Here is a 19,087-nt window from a genome sequence, read left to right on the forward strand (position 1 = left end):
GTGTGTGAGAAAGCAATGTTCCCAGGAACTAACAATGGATGCAGTGATTGAAGGACAGAGAGACACAAAATTGTTACCTGACGAGTCCAACGATGGGAATAGAAGAGGAGCCAATCATCGACATGTGAAAGACAGTGTAGTTATATCTTAGATTAGAAATTCCACTTTCATTGGACTAAATGTAAACATACAATTCTTTGACCAAAGGCAATGTGGGAAGAGTTTTAGATGATTTTAACTTAGCCTGACCGCATCGAGAGAAGAGGGGCTTATCCCCGTTTTCCTTCTCCACCAATGAGGTGTACTCGCATTGATTTCTTTCACTTCGAGAATTCTATCTTTAACTTTATTGCTTAGACTTTTGATGCTGAATGCTGATCCGTAAACTATGCTTTACAAATGGTTCGGATAGTTTAGAGTCCCCTGTTCTGAACCATTTTCTTACGTGGTCCGATGCTGATGCTGACCGAACAGATGTTCAATCGCCGAAAACAATCATAGTTTGATGATCCATAATGAGGAAAGGTATTAATCAAATGCTATTGTTTGATATAATTTCTCTTCTGTTTATAGGATTCCAACCGCTAATTTTGATAGTCCCATACCTAGATGTTTTCCAAATGTGTGTTGATTAAATTGCTTTGCATGAAGCCCAAACATGCTATTCTAATCAAAAGGTTAGCTAGGAGAACCAAAGAAAATGTTTGCTAATTATTAACAACAGTTGATGTTGTTTCTTTGCTGAATCTAAATGTATGCTGTTTCTATAGCACAGTTATTTTTGTTAGTGATTTGTACTATCATTCTAGAGTGTGAAACAATTCATGCTTTGCTTAAGCTGAGATTATTTAGAAGATGTGGTCAACCAGTGCTGTTTCTGTATGAATACCATTTAATTTTGAGACTAAGTTAAGTAATGTTAGCATTGATAATATAGGGAAATAAACATTCTAACTTTTACATAAAGGTGTGGTTATTCATGGCCAAAGGGGTCATGTGCGTGGAATTACCAACTCCAAAGATTATTGATACTGTTGATTGATGTGTGTTATTGATTTGTATTGAAATTGAGTCCTACGGTGGGAGTTACTCTAAGCTCAGTCAAAACCTTGAACCTCGAACCTCTAACGTGTCACCTTATTATTAAAAGATAAGAAACCAATTAAGGTCAGACGCGCTAGCAACCCTTTCTAAACCCCTTCTTACTCCTCCAATTTAGGAATAAGTATTCACAATTTTGCAGCCACTCTCACTGGTTCTTTCCACATTTACTACTAAGTAGTAATCTTACATGTGTGAGTATCTCCCCACAGGAAAAATAGGAGAGGTGGAGGTAGGCATTTATACTTGTAGGCTTGTGAATTGCATTTCATAGTACTTTAGTTGTACTGTTGCAATAGTAAATGTACAAAAAAATACAGTTTATGAATAGGGCCCGCTGCATTTTGAATCACATTTAGCAGTTGCGGTCAGAGTACCAAGACTATGCAAGATTTCATATCATCTGAATCTTTGCCAACATAGAACAGTTGCATGACTAGTTCTGATTTACAATGAACAATGGGTTAGTTAATTAATTATTTTGGCAACTGTTTAAAATGCTTTTCTTCTCCTGGGCAAACATATCTCATCATTTATAGGCATGATGTAAAGATTCTGCTGTAATATATAACTAACATTTTGTTATAGATATAAAGGTCAAGATCAACTCCTGACAGAGCCACATTTCAATTCATTGCTGAGCAGCTCTACTTAGGAATAATGAAGACATAAATAGTATGGATAACCAATACACAGATATTGCAATAATTCAACAATTAATTCAAACCAGGAATGTTGTTAATCCCTGTATCACAATTATTTTATTGAAGAATCCGTTATGCAATTATATAAATCTACAAAGAGTATAAAAATAAACAATATGTGTCAAGGCAAAAACCTCACAAAAAGAGGAGCACCATATTACTACATTGTAGCAAATACACTCCAAACATAATTATACTATGTAATAATGAACTGTATTTATACTGACAGAAGTAATTGCTTTATCTCTAAGAATAAATAGAGATTAGGATTCTTACTTATCCCTGTTGAGTATTTACTGACCAAAAGTAAAATCTAGTTTTATTCACTTTCTGTAAAATACAGAATCTTCTGTGCTTTCTCGTGAAACATGTGTCCTTAAGTATAAGGTGTGCTGGCTCACCACAATGCGTATACATAAACTTTTCAGCCACAGTAGATGTCAAATTGGTATTCTTAATGCATTGATAAGTGCTGTCACTCTCAATCATCATTTCTTTTCTGCGAACTTGGTATATGAGAGTTGACAGTTGCAGTGTTCTTCTTGCTTGAGTGGGAATGTGCACTAGTGGCTTGCACTACCGATTTTGCCACAGTATCCTTGATGATCTTGGATGACTTCAGAAGCAGATGGAGCACACTTGCTTATCTCAAAACTCCCCTTATAACAAAGACCAGCATCGAAAAGGCAGATATTTGTTTAAGATATCGGGCATGATAAGCAAATACTTGGTTGCAGATGATTGAAGGAGCTAACTTCAGCATAGGTGGTCTGATTATCAACTGCAAACTATTATCAAATTATATCTGCCAAAGATGTTTGTGATAAATATGAAAGCTATGTACAGAAGGAAGATGCTTCATGCCGGTACTGTGGCCTAATAACACCACAGCAGTGTGCTACAATGACATCATTAAGACAACTGAGGTTAGTAACTGAAGTGGCTGTCTTATATACTTTCAATGACAACAGAAGAAACAAGTTAAATATACTTTCATTATAAAACCTTATTATGGTTTATGTTTTTCACTATTCACTTGTCATGTAAGATGAACAATAACAGATGACAGTTTTTTAATTCAACTTACTGGTGTACCTTTGTTTGCAATATGTGCTTCCTAACCTAAATACTACTGTCACCACTAAACAAATCTAGGGATTCACATAACCTGTCAGCTAAACCCGGAGAAAGAAATAGGTGGCCAAATCTGTAAATTTAAATTATGTACAGACTGCTGAAAACTTCCTCCAGAAAGAAAAAAACAATGATTTTAAAGTGAGTAAAAATTGACAATTGTGATGACATCTACTGAAAGATTCTTCAAAACTGGCCATTCACCTGCAAAGAATACAAATACAATAAACAAACTTTTCAGTAGGTGCTCAAATATCCAGCAGCAATAGTAACTCACACAAAAATAAATAATCACAGCTAACTCTATCTAGAGACATTGAATAACATTAATTCCAGAGTACAAAATATCAGACCTGCTGCAAACTTTCAAGTATGAATTATCTCCACCAGTTTTAAAAGACACTGATAGAGACATCGGAGTCTTGAGCAGAGCAGGCTTCAAATAATGACAGTGTCTTTTGACAACACTGAGGTACATATAAACCCTACTCAAATTCCCTAAGCTGTTGTAAATACGACTTTTCACTAACAAGTAGCGAAGACCTGAATAACGAAAACCACTTCAGTCACCACCAGATAGAAATTGTTAACCAATAAATAAATATGAATTACAAAATTGATTGGTCTGGTGTTATACATTTGCTTTGAGTTACCTATACCGTGTTAGTAAAGTCATTATACCCTGTTATACTTGGGACAACTAGACCCATTTTTACCCATTCAATGTAATTATTTTTCATGTAGTGGTACCACTCCTGTGATTACAGATTGGTGCCCAAGATCCTCATCCAGAAAATAAACTACTATCTTGGCTTAAAACCAGCTGCCGTTCGGGAACATCAGAGTCTGTTGCCTTTCTGCGGTATTTCTATACATGGGTTAATTGTTATGAAATTCTCTCGCCAGCTCTTCTTTGAGGAATCATCAGCATCCTTCTGGATTCAAGCGTCACACTTCGTCTCAAAATCGGAGGGTTAGCTGTCAAGAATTGTGAGCTCATCTCCCAGGTCAGACACTGTGTCAATGGCACATTTGTCTATGCTAATCGTTGCCTTCTTATCTTTTCTTGGACATCAAATATTCCTCGATGTAGTCAATAAAAATGTCAAATTCTCCCATTGCCTTGTTGATACCATTGTCTTCCATCTGTGTGTGTGAAAGAGGAAGAAACATTAGATCGTTGCTTTAAGATGTGTGGACAGAGAATTCATTAGGCGGACAGTTGCATTGTTTGTTTCACTGAATGGTAGTAAAAGAATGGCAATTGGAATGGCATATGGAAGGGTAATATATACAATGTTGTATTGTGTGAATGTAAAATGTGTAGGAAAAAGGATAGTGCTTTTGTTGTCAAGACCACACAATTAACAAATGAAGAGGGTCAAAGACATTTTACAAAGTCGGAAATTCCCAAATCTTGGCTATAAATTGCAGAAATTACCAACTTTAAGCAGATTCACTTAAACCCAACAAGTGTATGTATAGAAATCTACATGATTGGAATTTACTTTCATTCTCTTAGTGGTCCACTCTAACGATGGAGCATTGTTTGCATGTACAAGTGAAACAGGCATGCATTAATTTGTTCTTTCCTCACTTAGACATCATTTTCCAGGCACAGTAACTATTTCCTCAACATCTCTAGCGCCTGTAAACGCACTTCCTTCTACATTTGGTAAAAGTGCCTTTACTTGGGTTTCCAGCGTGAGAATAAGCCCACAAAATCCGTGTCGATACACACACATTTTCAGGATTTGCTCTGCCCATAACCACCTAATTGTTAGTTTCCCCAGTTTGAACTGCCATTTGAAGTGGAGAAATCCACAAATACTGTATATTTCAGAATCACTTAATTGAACAGAATTATTAGCGAAATTGAATCTTGGCATCATTGTATCAGCCGAGTAAATGTATTATTATAATCACCCTTTCAAAACACAGACGCGGACAAGTGGCTATGGCGAGAATTAGGCAAACTAACCATTTATATTTCTCTAGTGATGAGATTGCAACATCCAATGACTGAACCTTTTACAGGAAGCTGAATATGTCAACCTGCTCATTAGTATGGAATGTGTTGACACAGTCGTTTTAGACTCTGGATATTTTCCATAAATAATTTTATGACTAATTCGCTAAGTACTTTAGTTCTAGTCACAATGACGTTAGTCATGAACATGATCATGCCGCCTCCTCCATGCAAGGATGTAATGACTCTGAGGAACATTCACATTTCTGTTGAATGACCCGCAGAAGCACTCCAGGAAATTACGAACTTCTGACACAGAAGGGAACTCCACTTGATCGGGGCATGCAGTGTAATTTCTTCTTAGACCTTTTCCGGTGTCTTTACTACATTTCTGCCCAGATTTACTACTTCTCTCTCAAATAAGGTTGTCTCTTTCACTTGAATGTTGTTGGTATGTCAGGAGCAATTTGCACGAAAACGATGTTCTATTTACTAGCAGGCGACCATATTCATAATGTAGAGGCAAACTACTGGTCAACATATGTTTCAGCCAATTAAGACGCAGTGAACGCTCTGCCCTGCCCTGCTTTTCTAAAGCTAACTAGAACTTGCAGAAGAGGAGAAAAGGCCGTGATTTCACAATCAGGAATTTGCAAAGATTTCCCTTTGCACAGTTGGTGACATTTTTATCAAACTTTGCATAGTTCACAAACTAAGTTGCAAAGTTGAAAGAACTGAATTAAAGGAAAAGTATACTCCTGAAAAATTCCCGATTGCAACTCGAGATATTTCTCACAGCATATTCGTTCACTGGAAATTTCGTCCACACATGATTTATTGTGAAGTTGCCATGCATTCGCATTTATCACAAAGAGCTCAGTTTCAAAACTTCGCAAAATTTGCAGAAAAAAACAATTCCACCCACTCTTAGCTGTCCTCTCCGACCGATCTCTATGCTGGGAGAACATCAGCTTGTAGATAAAAAACAGAATTCCCTTCATAAAAATAAATGAAGTGTTATTAACAAAGTTAACTAAAAGCCTGAAATTACTTAGCCAGTGACAGCAAAAATGCAAACTCTACTTATGTATATCACTTTGTTTTGTCGTGAAATATGTACCATTATAGCGATATTGACTTTTAATCGTAATTGCTAGACAAAACCATGCCAAATTTCTTTTGCGAACATGGTGTTTTACACTAGTACTCACCTTGCTGTAGGTTTCCTTGATCTGTCGTATAGTTTTGGTCCTCTTCTCGCAGGCCAAAAAACGATGCTTTAAAGAAAATAGAACACGTTAGTCAACTTTCCTGCTAAATGAATCATGCAAAGGTTCACTTACACAGACCACAAATAGTTCCATAAGCAAGTACGATCTAGTCCTAGTTTGTTTTGCTAAACTCCATGACGTCTGTCCCTCTGTGTCCCAAATATTTTGCCTGCTGAAACCAGGAGAATTTACCAAGCGGTGTGACATCTGTATCCTGAGTTAAGTATAACATTGACATTTGCACTTGGTAAATAATACATATGTGGAATGATAGGGTCACCTCTCTATTTTTGCAAGGATGAGTCTAGTTCAGAGGCAGACCAGCATGCCATACTGCTATTAACCAACAGTTACTTCCATTTACATGCCCTCTATCCGGACCGTCTGCAACACTAAATTCACATAGGGCTAAATTTACAAAGATGTGGCTGTGAGTCGGTGTGACTTACTCTTGTAATATTCTTGGCCTACCCATAAATACCAGTATTAAGCCAGAATAACTCCTGTCTTGCTATTGGATTCCAGGAGTAAGCCAGGATTGTTAAGAAAGTAAATCGTACCTTCTAAAACCCATACCTTTGTGAATCGGTGCATATTATTAAATGCAAATTGTTTATTGTGTCTCTACGAGCACCCCACCTTCATCAGATGGGGTGGCTTGTGAATTTCTAACAGTTTGTACCACATTGTTCATTGCATTTTAACTTCAAGAATATGTAGTGGTGTGGTTATAGGTCTTGTTGGGGTTAGTGTCGGGTGCCTTTATCTCACTCTTACCCAAACAGAAAATGTAGGGATTTTGTCTGCTTGAAAAATTTACATTTCTTAGTTTGTTGCAGATTTTGGACATTAAAACATTGAGAAGATTTCTGAACTTTGGGAAATTGCCCATAGATTTTCTATATGAACCAGACTTTCCAGACAGAGAATTTAAGAACAGCAGGAAGAAATAATTATTGGGGTTAATTGTTGAGCAACAGGCTAAAGTAAGCAGTTGAAAGCTGCCCATTTGAGTCAGTTAATTATTAAGTGACTCACAACCACTATACATTTCTTAAGCACAAATGCTGTATCGGGTGTACAAATGTGCAAAGATGAGGGGACTAAGGCAAGGTTTGAGAGGGTGCAGGACTTTGAAAGACTGCTGAGAGATCTGTGCAATATTGGGAGGATGTGAGAGGTGGATAAAGACCCTGTAGATAAAGATAGATAGGAAATGAGGGGAATATAGAGCCTACGTTTTAGAAATTCGCTTATTTTCTAACATTGAGGAACTTTGAAAATACATACAGATGCTTTTTCAATACTATTGACATTAATCTAAGCAGCATTAATATATTTCCACCAAATGTTTGCTAGATTTCAATCATTTCCCTCAAGAATGAGCAAATATTTCAGCAGATTTGCACCTATTTTCTACAAATCTGGTCTGTCTCTAGTGTATATCAAATATAACTTTCATAAAAGATAGATGTTTTATAATTATGCCAGTCTGGTTCATCCAACTATAAATATGGCAAAATCTGATGCTGTGATAAGCCCAATAACAGGCATCAACCAACGAATCTAAGACTGACCTTTGGATGTTGCGCTGCCAGTGAGTGTGATTCCGACTTTGGAATTAATTTCCATTTGATCTCCCTCAGGTGTGTGTTATTGGGTACATACATTCACAGTAGAGTTCATTTTCATGCTTCATGCTAGGTTCAAGAACTCTAATGGTCCATAAAGTTTTACATGAATCATAAATTATATGGTTGTCTTTTATCTCTGTTTTCTACAAATGACTTGTCTTTGCCAATCCTGGAGGTCCCTCTGTTAGAAATGGAGTCTTTGGTTAGCAGTCAGGTTACCCCCTTTCCAAGCAAGGACCCTCACTCTTGTCAGGGTAAAAGAGAATTTCCCTCAGCTATCTCAGGCTCACCCCTTAGTAGCTAGGCACGAGCAGGCAGGCTTAACTTCAGAGTGCTAAGTGTAAAGTATTTGTACCAATACACACAGTAATTAAATGAAAACACTACAAAATGACACAACACAGGTTTAGAAAAATGGAGAATATTTATCTAAACAAGACAAGACCAAAACGACAAAAATCCACTATACACGAGTCAAGTTATCAATTAAGAACCAAGAAGAGTCTTCATGAGATTTTAAACACAACGCTAACGCTGTTAGTGAGGAAATGTACCTGGGTGCGTCAAAAATAACCCCACACGGGCGAATGTGCATCAAAAGTGGCTTGCGATGCGTCGATATCCGTCAGTTGGGTTGGGGTGCGTTGTTCCTTCTCTTCGCAAGAGAGCGATGCGTTGATCCAAACAGCACCCTCGGGTCCGGGCAGGCCCTGCTTCGTTTTTACACGCCCAGCGATGTTTGCGTCAGAAATCCTGCTGCACAATGATTTGAAAAACCATGCAGCGTGGATTGCGATCTCACTAGCCTCCGTCAGCGATGCTGTGTGTCTTTTCTCCAGCCGCAAGCGTTGATTTCAGCCACGAAGCCGGCAGTGCATCGATTTTTCAGCCGCATCTCTGAGTTGCGTTGATCTTTTCCCCGCACGGCAGTCTGGGCGTGGATTTCTTACTCTTGTTCTGCCAGCTTCTCCCTTCAGGGTCCCAGGAACTGGATGGGCACCACTTGGCAGGGTAGGAGTCTCGGCAGAGGCTCCAGGTGCTGGCAGAGAGAAGTCATTGCTGTCCCTGAGACTTCAACAACAGGAGGCAAGCTCTATTTCAAGCCCTTGGAGAGTTCTTCACAAGCAGGAAGGCACACAAAGTCCAGTCTTTGTCCTCTAGCACAGGCAGATGCAGCAACTGCAGGATAGCTCCACAAAGCACAGTCCTCAGCTCTTCAGCTCTTCTCCAGGCAGAGGTTCCTCTTGGTTTTCAGAAGTGATCTAAAGTCTGTGGTTTTGGGTGCCCTTCTTATACCCATTTTGCCCTTTGAATTAGGCTTACTTCAAAGAAAAGTCCCTCTTGTTTTTTAAATCCTGCCTTGCCCAGGCCAGGCCCCAGACACACACCAGGGGGTTGGAGACTGCATTGTGTGAGGGCAAGCACAGCCCTTTCAGGTGTGAGTGACCACTCCTCCCCTCCCTCCGAGCACAAATGGCTCATCAGGATATGCAGGCTACACCCCAGCTCCCTTTGTGTCACTGTCTAGAGAGAGGTGCAAACAGCCCAACTGTCAAACTGACCCAGACAGGGAATCCACAAACAGGCAGAGTCACAGAATGGTTTAAACAAGAAAATGCTCACTTTCTAAAAATGGCATTTTCAAACACACAATCTGAAAATCAACTTTACTAAAATATGTATTTTTAAATTGTGAGCTCAGAGACCCCAAATTCCACATGTCTATCCGTTCCCAACGGGAATCTACACTTTAATCATAGTTAAAGGCAGCCCCTATGTTAACCTATGAGAGGGATAGGCCTTGCAACAGTGAAAACCGAGTTAGCAGTATTTCACTGTTAGGACACATAACACACAGTAGTATATGTTCTACCTCAAACATACACTGCGCCCTGCCCATGGGGCTACCTAGGCCCTACCTTATGGGTGCCTTACATGTAAGAAAAGGAAAGGTTTAGGCCTGGCAAGTGGGTACACTTGCCAAGTCGAATTGTCAGTCAAAAACTGCACACACAGACACTGCAGTGGCAGGTCTGAGCCATGTTTACAGAGTTAATAATGTGGGTGGCACAACCAGTGCTGTAGGCCCACTAGCAGCATTTGATTTACAGGCCCTGGGCACCTCTAGCGCACTATACTTGGACTTACCAGTAAATCAAATATGCCAATCATGGATGAACCAATTACATACACCTTTTGCATAGGAGCACTTGCACTTTAGCACTGGATAGCAGTGGTAAAGTGCCCAGAGTAACAAAGACAACAAAAACAGAATCCAGCACACATCAACAACATGGGGAACAGAGGCAAAAAGTTAAGGGAGACCACGCCAAGGATGAAAAGTCTAAGACCCTCCAATTCTAGAAGGGAGGGACTCCCACACTGGACTTTACAATGAGCAAAGTACTTTTAGTCACTGGCAATTATCTCCTCTCTTTAAATATGGGTCCCCTTACTAGCGGTCTTTGACTATTACACATTGGTATCCTCTTTACCAACAATTTGGATATGGCACTGTATAATATCTGGTGGGTGAAGAGTTTTGGTGTTGCTTTTAGGCCTCAATTCCATGTGTCATTTGTCTAGCTTGGCATTTGCTTTCACACATATAATCATTTTGTCACTTTTAGGTCAATGTTAAACTTGAAATGATAAGCAAATACTCACACAGCGCTTGAGCATATGCCTCAGCTCAAACAACGTGTTTCCGATGAAGTTGACTGTCTGCTCGATGGACTTGTTTTGGCTATTGGCCTTAGGTAGCACCTCGTCCAGATAGAAGCGAAGCATTTCTGAAACAGAGTGGCATCCCAGTTGACCCTACAGACAAGGGAAAATGAACATAATTATGAAATGTGTCTCATTTCAGCTGTGTTGGAGACATGATCTTGAGACCTGTTATTAGTTTTTGCAGATGTGACATCTCTGCCTGTGCTTCATATAGGGGCTCAGATGAAAACAGATCAATAACAGATTAATGAAAGGTGCTTCTTTACTCCCTTTGTCTGTTGTTAAGAATTAGAAGCAGATTAAATTGGCAGTCCTTTGTAGGCAAACCAAATTGAAATCTAATTCAGGCAAATCACAATGCAGTGCCTTCTTTGGAGAGCCAATATCAAATCCCCTCTTGGAAAATCCAAAATCAAATTGGTCCTTTTGTAAACAATATGTAAATTCCTTCTTGGTTGAACCCAAACCAAAATAGAATCTGGAGTTAGAGGATCAGAAATGGAACAACATGATGGGTGAATCCCAGTAGAATCTCTTCTCGAAAGAACAAACAAATATATTATTTGATTGGCCAACTGTAAATTCTTTCTAAAAGGAATTTCAATTACATCATGTTCTTTCTTAAATTTCTGGTGAATGTTTGTGGTGGTAACCAATAATGAACGGTTTCTCCACACAATCAAAGTTTATGTTTTCTCAATTTAGGAGGGAGAAGATGATAAATAAGTATTTTAATTCCTGTAAAATGAATGTTAGCCTGCCTCAATTCAAACTAGCATGACATCTCCAAAGTGGCATAGAGGTGCTCTTTAGCAACTGACTGGTGCATTATTCACCACAAACTGTTGATAACACTGAGCAGTACATTAGGAAATACATGTTCCTTTTAGTGCAACTCTCAAAACCATCCACCCTCTACAAATGTAGCAAGTGCCTATAAATTACTTCAAGGTATTTCAGTGAAGAAGCAAAACTCTTGGCTATGATATGTATAACAATTTGCCTACCTTAAAATCTTCCAATAAATCATCCCGCAGTAGTATTGTGTCTAGATTATTATCTTTCATTTGCTGTAAGAAAGTAAGAAAAGAAAATGGTTTGTATTCTCAAATGAAAAGGTCAAACAAAGGTAGAACTATATCACTCAATTAAATCTGAAGGAAAAAATACAGGTAAACATATAAGACACAAGTTTTAGAAAACACCTGAGCAAGGATAAGAGGGTCTCTAATACATGTTGTGATGTAGACCAAGACATTGTAGTTCCAATCTTGAGTTCCTCTCCTCACTAAATTGTGTGTTGTACACCTCATGGTGGGGCCACTGTTCCCTTATCACAAAGGCTTTTGAAACGACCTTCTGCAAGTCTCTTTGTAATACAGCAGATTTTTTACAAAACTGAAATTGTTCAGGTTTCAAAAGGATAGTCTGATCTTCAGCGATTTGACTGAGATGTGTCTGGAGAGTTGACATCGTGACATTCCTCAACATTAAACTTATGCCTCCGGACGTGATTTTAAATCCCACAACTCGCCAAATAACATTGCCTCACTTCCTCTCTGCATGACCTCCTCTCCAATCACCCTTTCCACTCCTACGGCTTTTCCTCCATTCCTCCAGCTACTGCTCGCATTCCTGACACTCACTCTGTACTAATAAATGAAATTAGGAAAGGGTACCATAGGTGCCTGCCTCTTTGTGAATGCCAAGAGATATTGGAAAAGAGGCTATAAAAAGCTAAAGAAAATAGGTGGATAGTGACAACTGCGGTGGGCCTGTCAGCATGGTGGAAGGTATCACCGTCAAGTTCTTGGCAGTTCAAGTTACAAACATATGAAAAGGGTGCCACAAGAGAATTAAATGTTAAAAGTCCAAGTCAAATATTTTGTTGTTTTGGGAGGGAAAGGGCAGTGCTATCCAGAATTCCGAAGTTGCTGTGACCGCTGATTACATTGGTTCTTCCAACTGAAGATGAGTATTTTTTGTCACAGGCAGTATTATCACCTCATTCTGAGCCTGTCCTACTTTTGAAGTAATTAAATTGTCTGTAACGTTTTGACTCATTCAATGACTCCGATAGCACATTTGCTGTAGAAAGCACAGCAGGAACACCGGCCATGAGTAGCTCTCAGATACACTGAGCTTCTGTGCGTTCTGCAGACCTTGATGTCTCTTCATACGTGGATACCTGGTGGTCTCTTACCGCGCCAGCACGATCCTGATAAATCACTCCCCACCCCCATAATAAAAGAGTAACATATTTCATGCAGCATGGCTAGGTCCATATATATTTACCAACGTCATCCTCAAAGGCAGACACACTTCCGTGTGTGTAAGACGAGGTTACGTGTAGTTGCACTTCGATGCTGCAGCCAGAGCCCACTCACTCACACGCCTGCAGGAAGGAATGACTGGGGCAACCACAGAGCAGCATCTGTATGAGTGAGTGCTTCGGTGAGGGCAGTTGCTCTTAAATACCAAACTGGCCTGTTGTTTTCAAGAATGGGGGCACATTATGGTATTCGTTAAATTCGCTGTACAGATGTTTAAGGCACTTAACATAAGTCAGCAAAGGTAAAACGCTTAACAAGAACGATGCTTGTTTGGATTAAACGGAATGTACATTACTAATGTGAAATATACACATCTAATCACTTTGTTTCCCAAAAGAGGCACGTGAAAAGTTGTTCTTTTTCGTGTAATGTTACTTTGCATTTTTGTGTATAGCTAACATTCTCCATTCCAGCAGCACTTTGGTATTCCTACGATAGTTGAAGGTTGGTGAGGTGCTTTTCACTAAGAAGGATGCTCCCACCGGCACCTTGAACCTCGCTTCAGCCGTGCCTCCATCCTCGCACCCTTGAATTAATCCCAGGTTTTCTTTCCTGAGCAAGTTATGCCTGCTGGTCTTCTCTGTGTTCCCCTTGAGATGTATTTAATAGCCCTGTGTTCTCAGGTTTGGTCTCCATGTGTTCTCTCTCTCATAGACTCCTAATTTCTAATTATAGTCATAAGCATAGAAACCTACACCAGGGGACCTCCACCAACTCATCAAATTATGCTGAGATGATGGACGCCTGATATTCCATCAATTCGTTATTGGCATATGGGGTCTGTTTCAATTCCACACGTTCCATATTGGTACTCTTGCTGATGTTGTATAGCGCTGAGTTGGCTGTGTATGTCATTCCTTGTGCTCTGCTACTGGGCGACCTCTAGTTATCTGCTTAAAAAGTTGATGGTTTTCATTCTAAAACTGCACTCTGTAGTACGTTTTGTAGTACTACAAAATGTAAGTTTTGCCTTTTGTTCTACGTGTGGAGTGTTCTGTCCCCACTGTGCAGTTTCCACATATGTAACTATAGATTTTACCATTAAAAGTGGGAGAAACACACGGGAGTGGGTGGCAAAAGGAGCAGAATTACTACTAAAAGGGATGGGATTATGGAGGAGTAAAGAGGGTTTAAGGAGGGCCAAGGAGGGCTTTGGGGAGGGATGTCACCATGTACTTAAGAGTAGGCCAATAGTACTACTCTGGGGGTGGAGACATGTAACTTGCTGTTTGTAGTAAATTACACTCTGAGTTTGTGAATATTGTAAGTCATACATTTACTACAAAGTGTAAACTTACACAAATGTGTAATTTAGCTTTGTGAATCAGGCCCTATGTGTGCGGGTCTGCCATGTGAGATTAATTACTCAAAGGTTTACTAATGCTAATGATATACTGACCAAAGGCTTGGGACACTGTCATGTCACACTGCACACTGTATTCTCAGATGCATCCCTTTGCTATCTTCTAATAGTACATGTCCATGTGGACGTATAACAAATGCACCAAATGTATGTATATGTTTGTTACACCTTTGGGTGTCTGAAAAATAAGCTGTTCTGCTGGCTGACTTTCGGATCAGCGATGTCACGTATATGAACTGACTACTCGTGCAGTTGTTTTCTCCTCACTGATGCGTTGAACCCATTTAACAAAAACGCATCACAGTGAGGAGGGAAACTGTTTGAGCACTGCAGAAACATAACTGAGTTGCAGATAAAACTCTAAAAGCACCATACAGAAACAAAAATCAGGTGAAACACTGTATATCAACTGCAAAAGCCGTACTCAGCCTGAGTTTGAAGACTTCCTGCAAAAACACATTAAAAACACAATGGTTGCTAAAACATTGCACGAACATAACACAATGTGGCTTCAAATATAGCACGAACATCACACGATGAGAGCCAAAATAATGTTGGAGCAGAAATCAGCTAAACCATACATGTTGCTAGGACATGACCAAGCAAGTGATGAAATACTGTATATCCAATGCGAAACCATACCATAGTGAGAGATGAAGTACTCACTGCACACTGCTTGCACACTTCATGAACAGTGCTGGAATACTACACAACAACTGAATGAACACAGCAGAGAAGTATGGCAAACGCACTGACGGTACAAAGACGGAGCTTAATTATTGCATGAGCGAACAACACGCATCAAAGCGCTATATTTACGGGGATTTGTAGAATATACACCTAGCTGCAGAGCAACAGATTATTATATGAGTTTATACAAAGTAGAGTCTGTTGGGTTAATAGTAGAGTGGAAGGGGCAGTAATGGGGGCAGAGGCAGGACAGGTGGGAGACATTCAGGTAAAGAAGGGTCTCTTCAGAGGTGATCCAAAACTGGGGATGAGTTATCCAGGGATGTACTGTTGCTTGAAGAGATGTGTCGTCAGTTTCATCCTGAAGTGAAGGAGAAGGGAACTCAGTGGTGAATGAGTGATTAAATACTGCATTTACAGTGCAGGACAGCAACACAACCACTGATGAACAACTACACAAACATTACAGAGCCAGACCAGCTACAAGGCAAACCCACTGCAGGATATTGACACAGGGACTGCAACAGCACTGTAGGAATGTAACTCAGTGAGATCTGAAATACAATGTACACAGCAGGTATATGACACAGTTATAACTGCAAATGCACAACGGGAACTTAAAAGAGCTGTAGCTGATTCTCTGCAATTTCACTACTGAAGCATCAACCAAAGAGCCCGAAATATGACAAGCACTGCAGGAACGTAACACAGTAACAGCTGAAATACTCGACAGGCAGAGTGGCATCATAACACCGCCAGAGCTGCCATGCTGCAAATCCACTGCAAAACCCATAACACTGGCAGACTTGTAAAGTCCACTGCAGGGACATAGCACTGTAAGAGCTGACATACCATGTGCAGACGTTTTGAGATTTTGTATTATTCCTTAAGCAGGAGGTATCCCACCAATTTCATAGTACCCTAAAACACACTATGCGGCCTCGCTGATAGCTAAGGCACAACGCAGCAGGGGTTTCCCCACAGAAACGGGTGTTAGATATTTAAATAACAACAAATTAACATTAAAGTTAGGAAACAGCACAATAGCATTGCCTACCCAGTTTAGTGAAAATTTGACTATGAAAGCTGACACCAAAATAGTCAAAATCTGACTGTAAGAGTTAGAGATATTAATTCTTGAAGCTTGGAGTTATAAAACATAAAGCAAACAAAAGCACCAGTGTAACTGAATGTGGGTTTGGCAACTTTGCCAACTTGTCCTGACCCTGTTAACTTGGACTTGGTCACTTTCCTGAGCACAAAGACCTATTGTGAGGAGTAACTGAATACTACAGTGGTGTAATACAGCAGTGCTACAATAATACAGGAACATGGCACTGCTGCACCAACACAGCTTGTGCTCACATATTCCAACATAACAAGAAGACGTAATGCAGGAACATACCTAAGCCGGTGCTGAAATAACACAGGAGCACAGCAGAGCAAGTGCTCAAATATTGCCAATCCACTGCATGAACATAAAACAATCCGTGCTGAAATGCTATAAACACAACGGAATAGCCAGTGCAGAAATCCCAGACTAACATTAACTTGTATGAACACATTGCATACCCACTGCAGAACCATAACTGAACCAGTTCTAAAATGCCACATATCCGCTACTGAGACATAACGCAACCAGTGCTGAACTAAAGCAACAACGTACTGAAATACTGTACACCCAATCAATCAGTTTTTATAAAGCGCAATTACTCACCCTTGAGGGTCTCAAGGCGCTGGTGGAGGGTGCAGAAAAATAACAAAACCACCGCTGAAGTAGTGCAGAACTACTGCAGGACTATAACCCACTCCTGAAATCTGAATACCACGAAGGTACACAGAGTAACAGAGCTAGTGTGCAAATACTGCAGTTTCACTTAAATACTGCATACCCACTGAAGAATCAAAACGTACACATTGCAGAACGATGGCATATCTGCAGCAGAGGCACAACAAAGCCACTGCTGTACTACTGCACAACCATTGTGGATTTTTTGCCAACCGAGAGGATGACAGTAGCCGAAGGCCAATATTAGTAGATATGCCTCTACGCTGTGTTTTGTGAGTTGTGTAATACAGCACAACAAATATGATTGTTGCGCAGCATGTAAAATGAAATATCTCCCTTAGACTATGTGTCACTCTCATCGCATGAGAGAATGCTTAACTCACGGAGGTATCTTACACACCTAAAACACACACCTTACTCCTTATGTGCCTTGAAACATATGAAAAGTGCCCCAGGCATAATACATTCTGCCCTACGATAAAATACTGAATTACGTCAAAATATTCACCAGTAGTGGACCCCCTACGCCATAGGAAAAGACATGATTGATGGGCAGTGCAACCAGGACTACTGGAATTATATGGTTAACAAAAATAATGGTTTCTTGGTTAAATGGACCAAAAATGACTAAAATTCCAGCAACGTGTTTTGGCACACAGTGAAAGTCCCTCCACAGAAGTTGACTGGCCACCTTTCTCTTGCTTATTGGTGTATTTAACTATCAAGCTGGTACTACGAAGGTGAAACGTTTGCCAAGGCAGCCTTAACGTGTCCAAATGACAAAATAATGAAGTAACACTATCACAAAATGTGCTGCAGTTTGCCTTTCCTGGTCCCACTATTTAGCCACGTAATTTGGTCTTCCCGTGGTGCATAATTCCTGTGGACCTGTATGTATAAACAGTACATACAATTTAGAAACAAACTGAACTTACCCGTTGTTCGTATTGAGAAAGAAGGGTAAAGCACCCCGTCTCCATGTGACCCTGGCCGGGGATAAGAAACTCCGCGGGGCCGTTGAAGTGTGCATTACCGAAATCTCAGCTCAGTGAGCAACGTCCCTTGGGGGTAGAACCCGCGCTCAGCCGGGAAACACTGCGCGCACAGAAGCCGCGACGCGCACCGGGAGCAGCAACAGAGAGACTGCAAGACTGGGCGCGTTGAACGGAAGTCTGCTTTGCCTGTCCTCAAAATGTTTGGCAAGCAGACGCCTCCGTTTCCTTTGAGTGCCCCTTTTGGTTGCAAGAAGGAAAAACAGTCTTTCAGACTGAGGGGTGGCAGAAATGTTCGCGAGAGGGAATTAAGTGTATACGACGGAGAGAAACGTGAGTAGGTCAGAGTGAGAAGCGAGTGTGTGTGGGAGAGGACGGGAGAGCCTCTATGTGACAGAAGCTTTAGAATATACGTGCTTGTGTAAAAGGGAAAGACACATACGCATGTGTCTGTGTCAGGTGTACCTGTATTGAGCGAGGGAGAAGTGTGATGGGCGCGCTGGTGCCATCTTAGTGCGAGACCCAGAGAAATAACAATAAACACATGGAGTTTGCACAGCTTATGTTTTGATATCTCACGCAATGTATACTGTATACTTTTATAGCAGGCAGAGAAAGGGACGGAAGAGACAAGGTCCCCATCTGCTGTTGATATCATTGAAATTACCTTTGATGTGTAGGAACATAGAAAGCAAACATATATGCCAACTTCACAAGTGCAGAATCTTTTAACATGAAGCATGATGTGCTGCATTTTTTAAAGTAAAACTGATGTATATGTTCTCATGCAATATTCCATTGTATCTTTTTATGAATCTATCACCGCACACACAACAGGAAGTCTGGATGTCGAACGAAATCTATGGAAGATACTTACGAAGTAGTCCTTGACTTTGTCGAAGGTGTTGCGCAGCTCGCGCAGCATAGAAGGGAACACGCTGGAAACGTGGGCGCAGCCTTCCTCCGGGTCTGCGGCTGGTCTCCCAAAGTCAGCAGTGACTGAAATTGCCAGGATGGCAGGCAGCAAGCATAGACACCGCATCATTCACCTGTCTGTTTTATGGTTAACGATCTGTCGGTTGCAGCGATAGCGCCCAGAAGCCAAAAATAGACGCAAACTGCTTCCTTGCCCTTCATCCTCTGGTGGCACTGGTTATATACCCCACAGCGAATGGCAGTTTCCTCTAACAGCTTCCGCAGAAGCATTCGGGGTTACTGTATTATTGCTTGTCTTCCCGGCATAGGTTTCCCCACCCCTGACGGGCCCCCTCCTACGTAGTCCTCCCCCACAGAGCCATCCCTCGTTGTAATCATCAATACTTGGTCAAAAAAAGTTTCTGCATTCTCCCCTTATTCTTTACTTCTGATTTTTTTTAG

General features: G+C 40.5%; 1 protein-coding gene across 2 annotated transcripts; it reads right to left on the reverse strand.

Annotated features, from left to right (window-relative positions):
- Positions 1-1,851: 1,851 nt before the first annotated feature.
- IL10 (interleukin 10) lies at positions 1,852-18,887 on the reverse strand. Of its 2 annotated transcripts, none has more exons than XM_069238593.1 (5): positions 18,588-18,887; positions 11,551-11,613; positions 10,481-10,633; positions 6,120-6,185; positions 1,852-4,085 (listed from the first exon to the last, which is right to left on the reverse strand). In XM_069238593.1, exons 1-5 carry the CDS (start codon positions 18,753-18,755, stop codon positions 3,996-3,998), a joined length of 540 nt encoding a protein of 179 aa, XP_069094694.1. In that variant the 5' UTR covers positions 18,756-18,887; the 3' UTR covers positions 1,852-3,995. The 2 variants fall into 2 exon arrangements, with proteins under 2 accessions (XP_069094694.1, XP_069094695.1); XM_069238594.1 differs by lacking the exon at positions 18,588-18,887 and adding an exon at positions 17,654-17,854.
- Between the last annotated feature and the right edge of the window lie 200 nt (positions 18,888-19,087).

Source organism: Pleurodeles waltl, chromosome 6 (genome assembly GCF_031143425.1).
Source record: "Pleurodeles waltl isolate 20211129_DDA chromosome 6, aPleWal1.hap1.20221129, whole genome shotgun sequence".
NCBI classification, from domain to species: Eukaryota; Metazoa; Chordata; class Amphibia; order Caudata; family Salamandridae; genus Pleurodeles; species Pleurodeles waltl.

What these genes read in the sequence shown, in the direction of transcription:
- IL10 (XM_069238593.1), bottom strand. Translation starts at nt 18,755, where the DNA reads ATGATGCGGTGTCTATGCTTGCTGCCTGCCATCCTGGCAATTTCAGTC. An exon ending in ATTTATTGGAAGATTTTAAG is followed by an intron (nt 10,634 to 11,550) that starts GTAGGCAAATTG and finishes CCTTGTCTGTAG; the next exon opens with GGTCAACTGGGATGCCACTC. An exon ending in GGCATATGCTCAAGCGCTGT is followed by an intron (nt 6,186 to 10,480) that starts GTGAGTATTTGC and finishes TTTTCTTTAAAG; the next exon opens with CATCGTTTTTTGGCCTGCGA.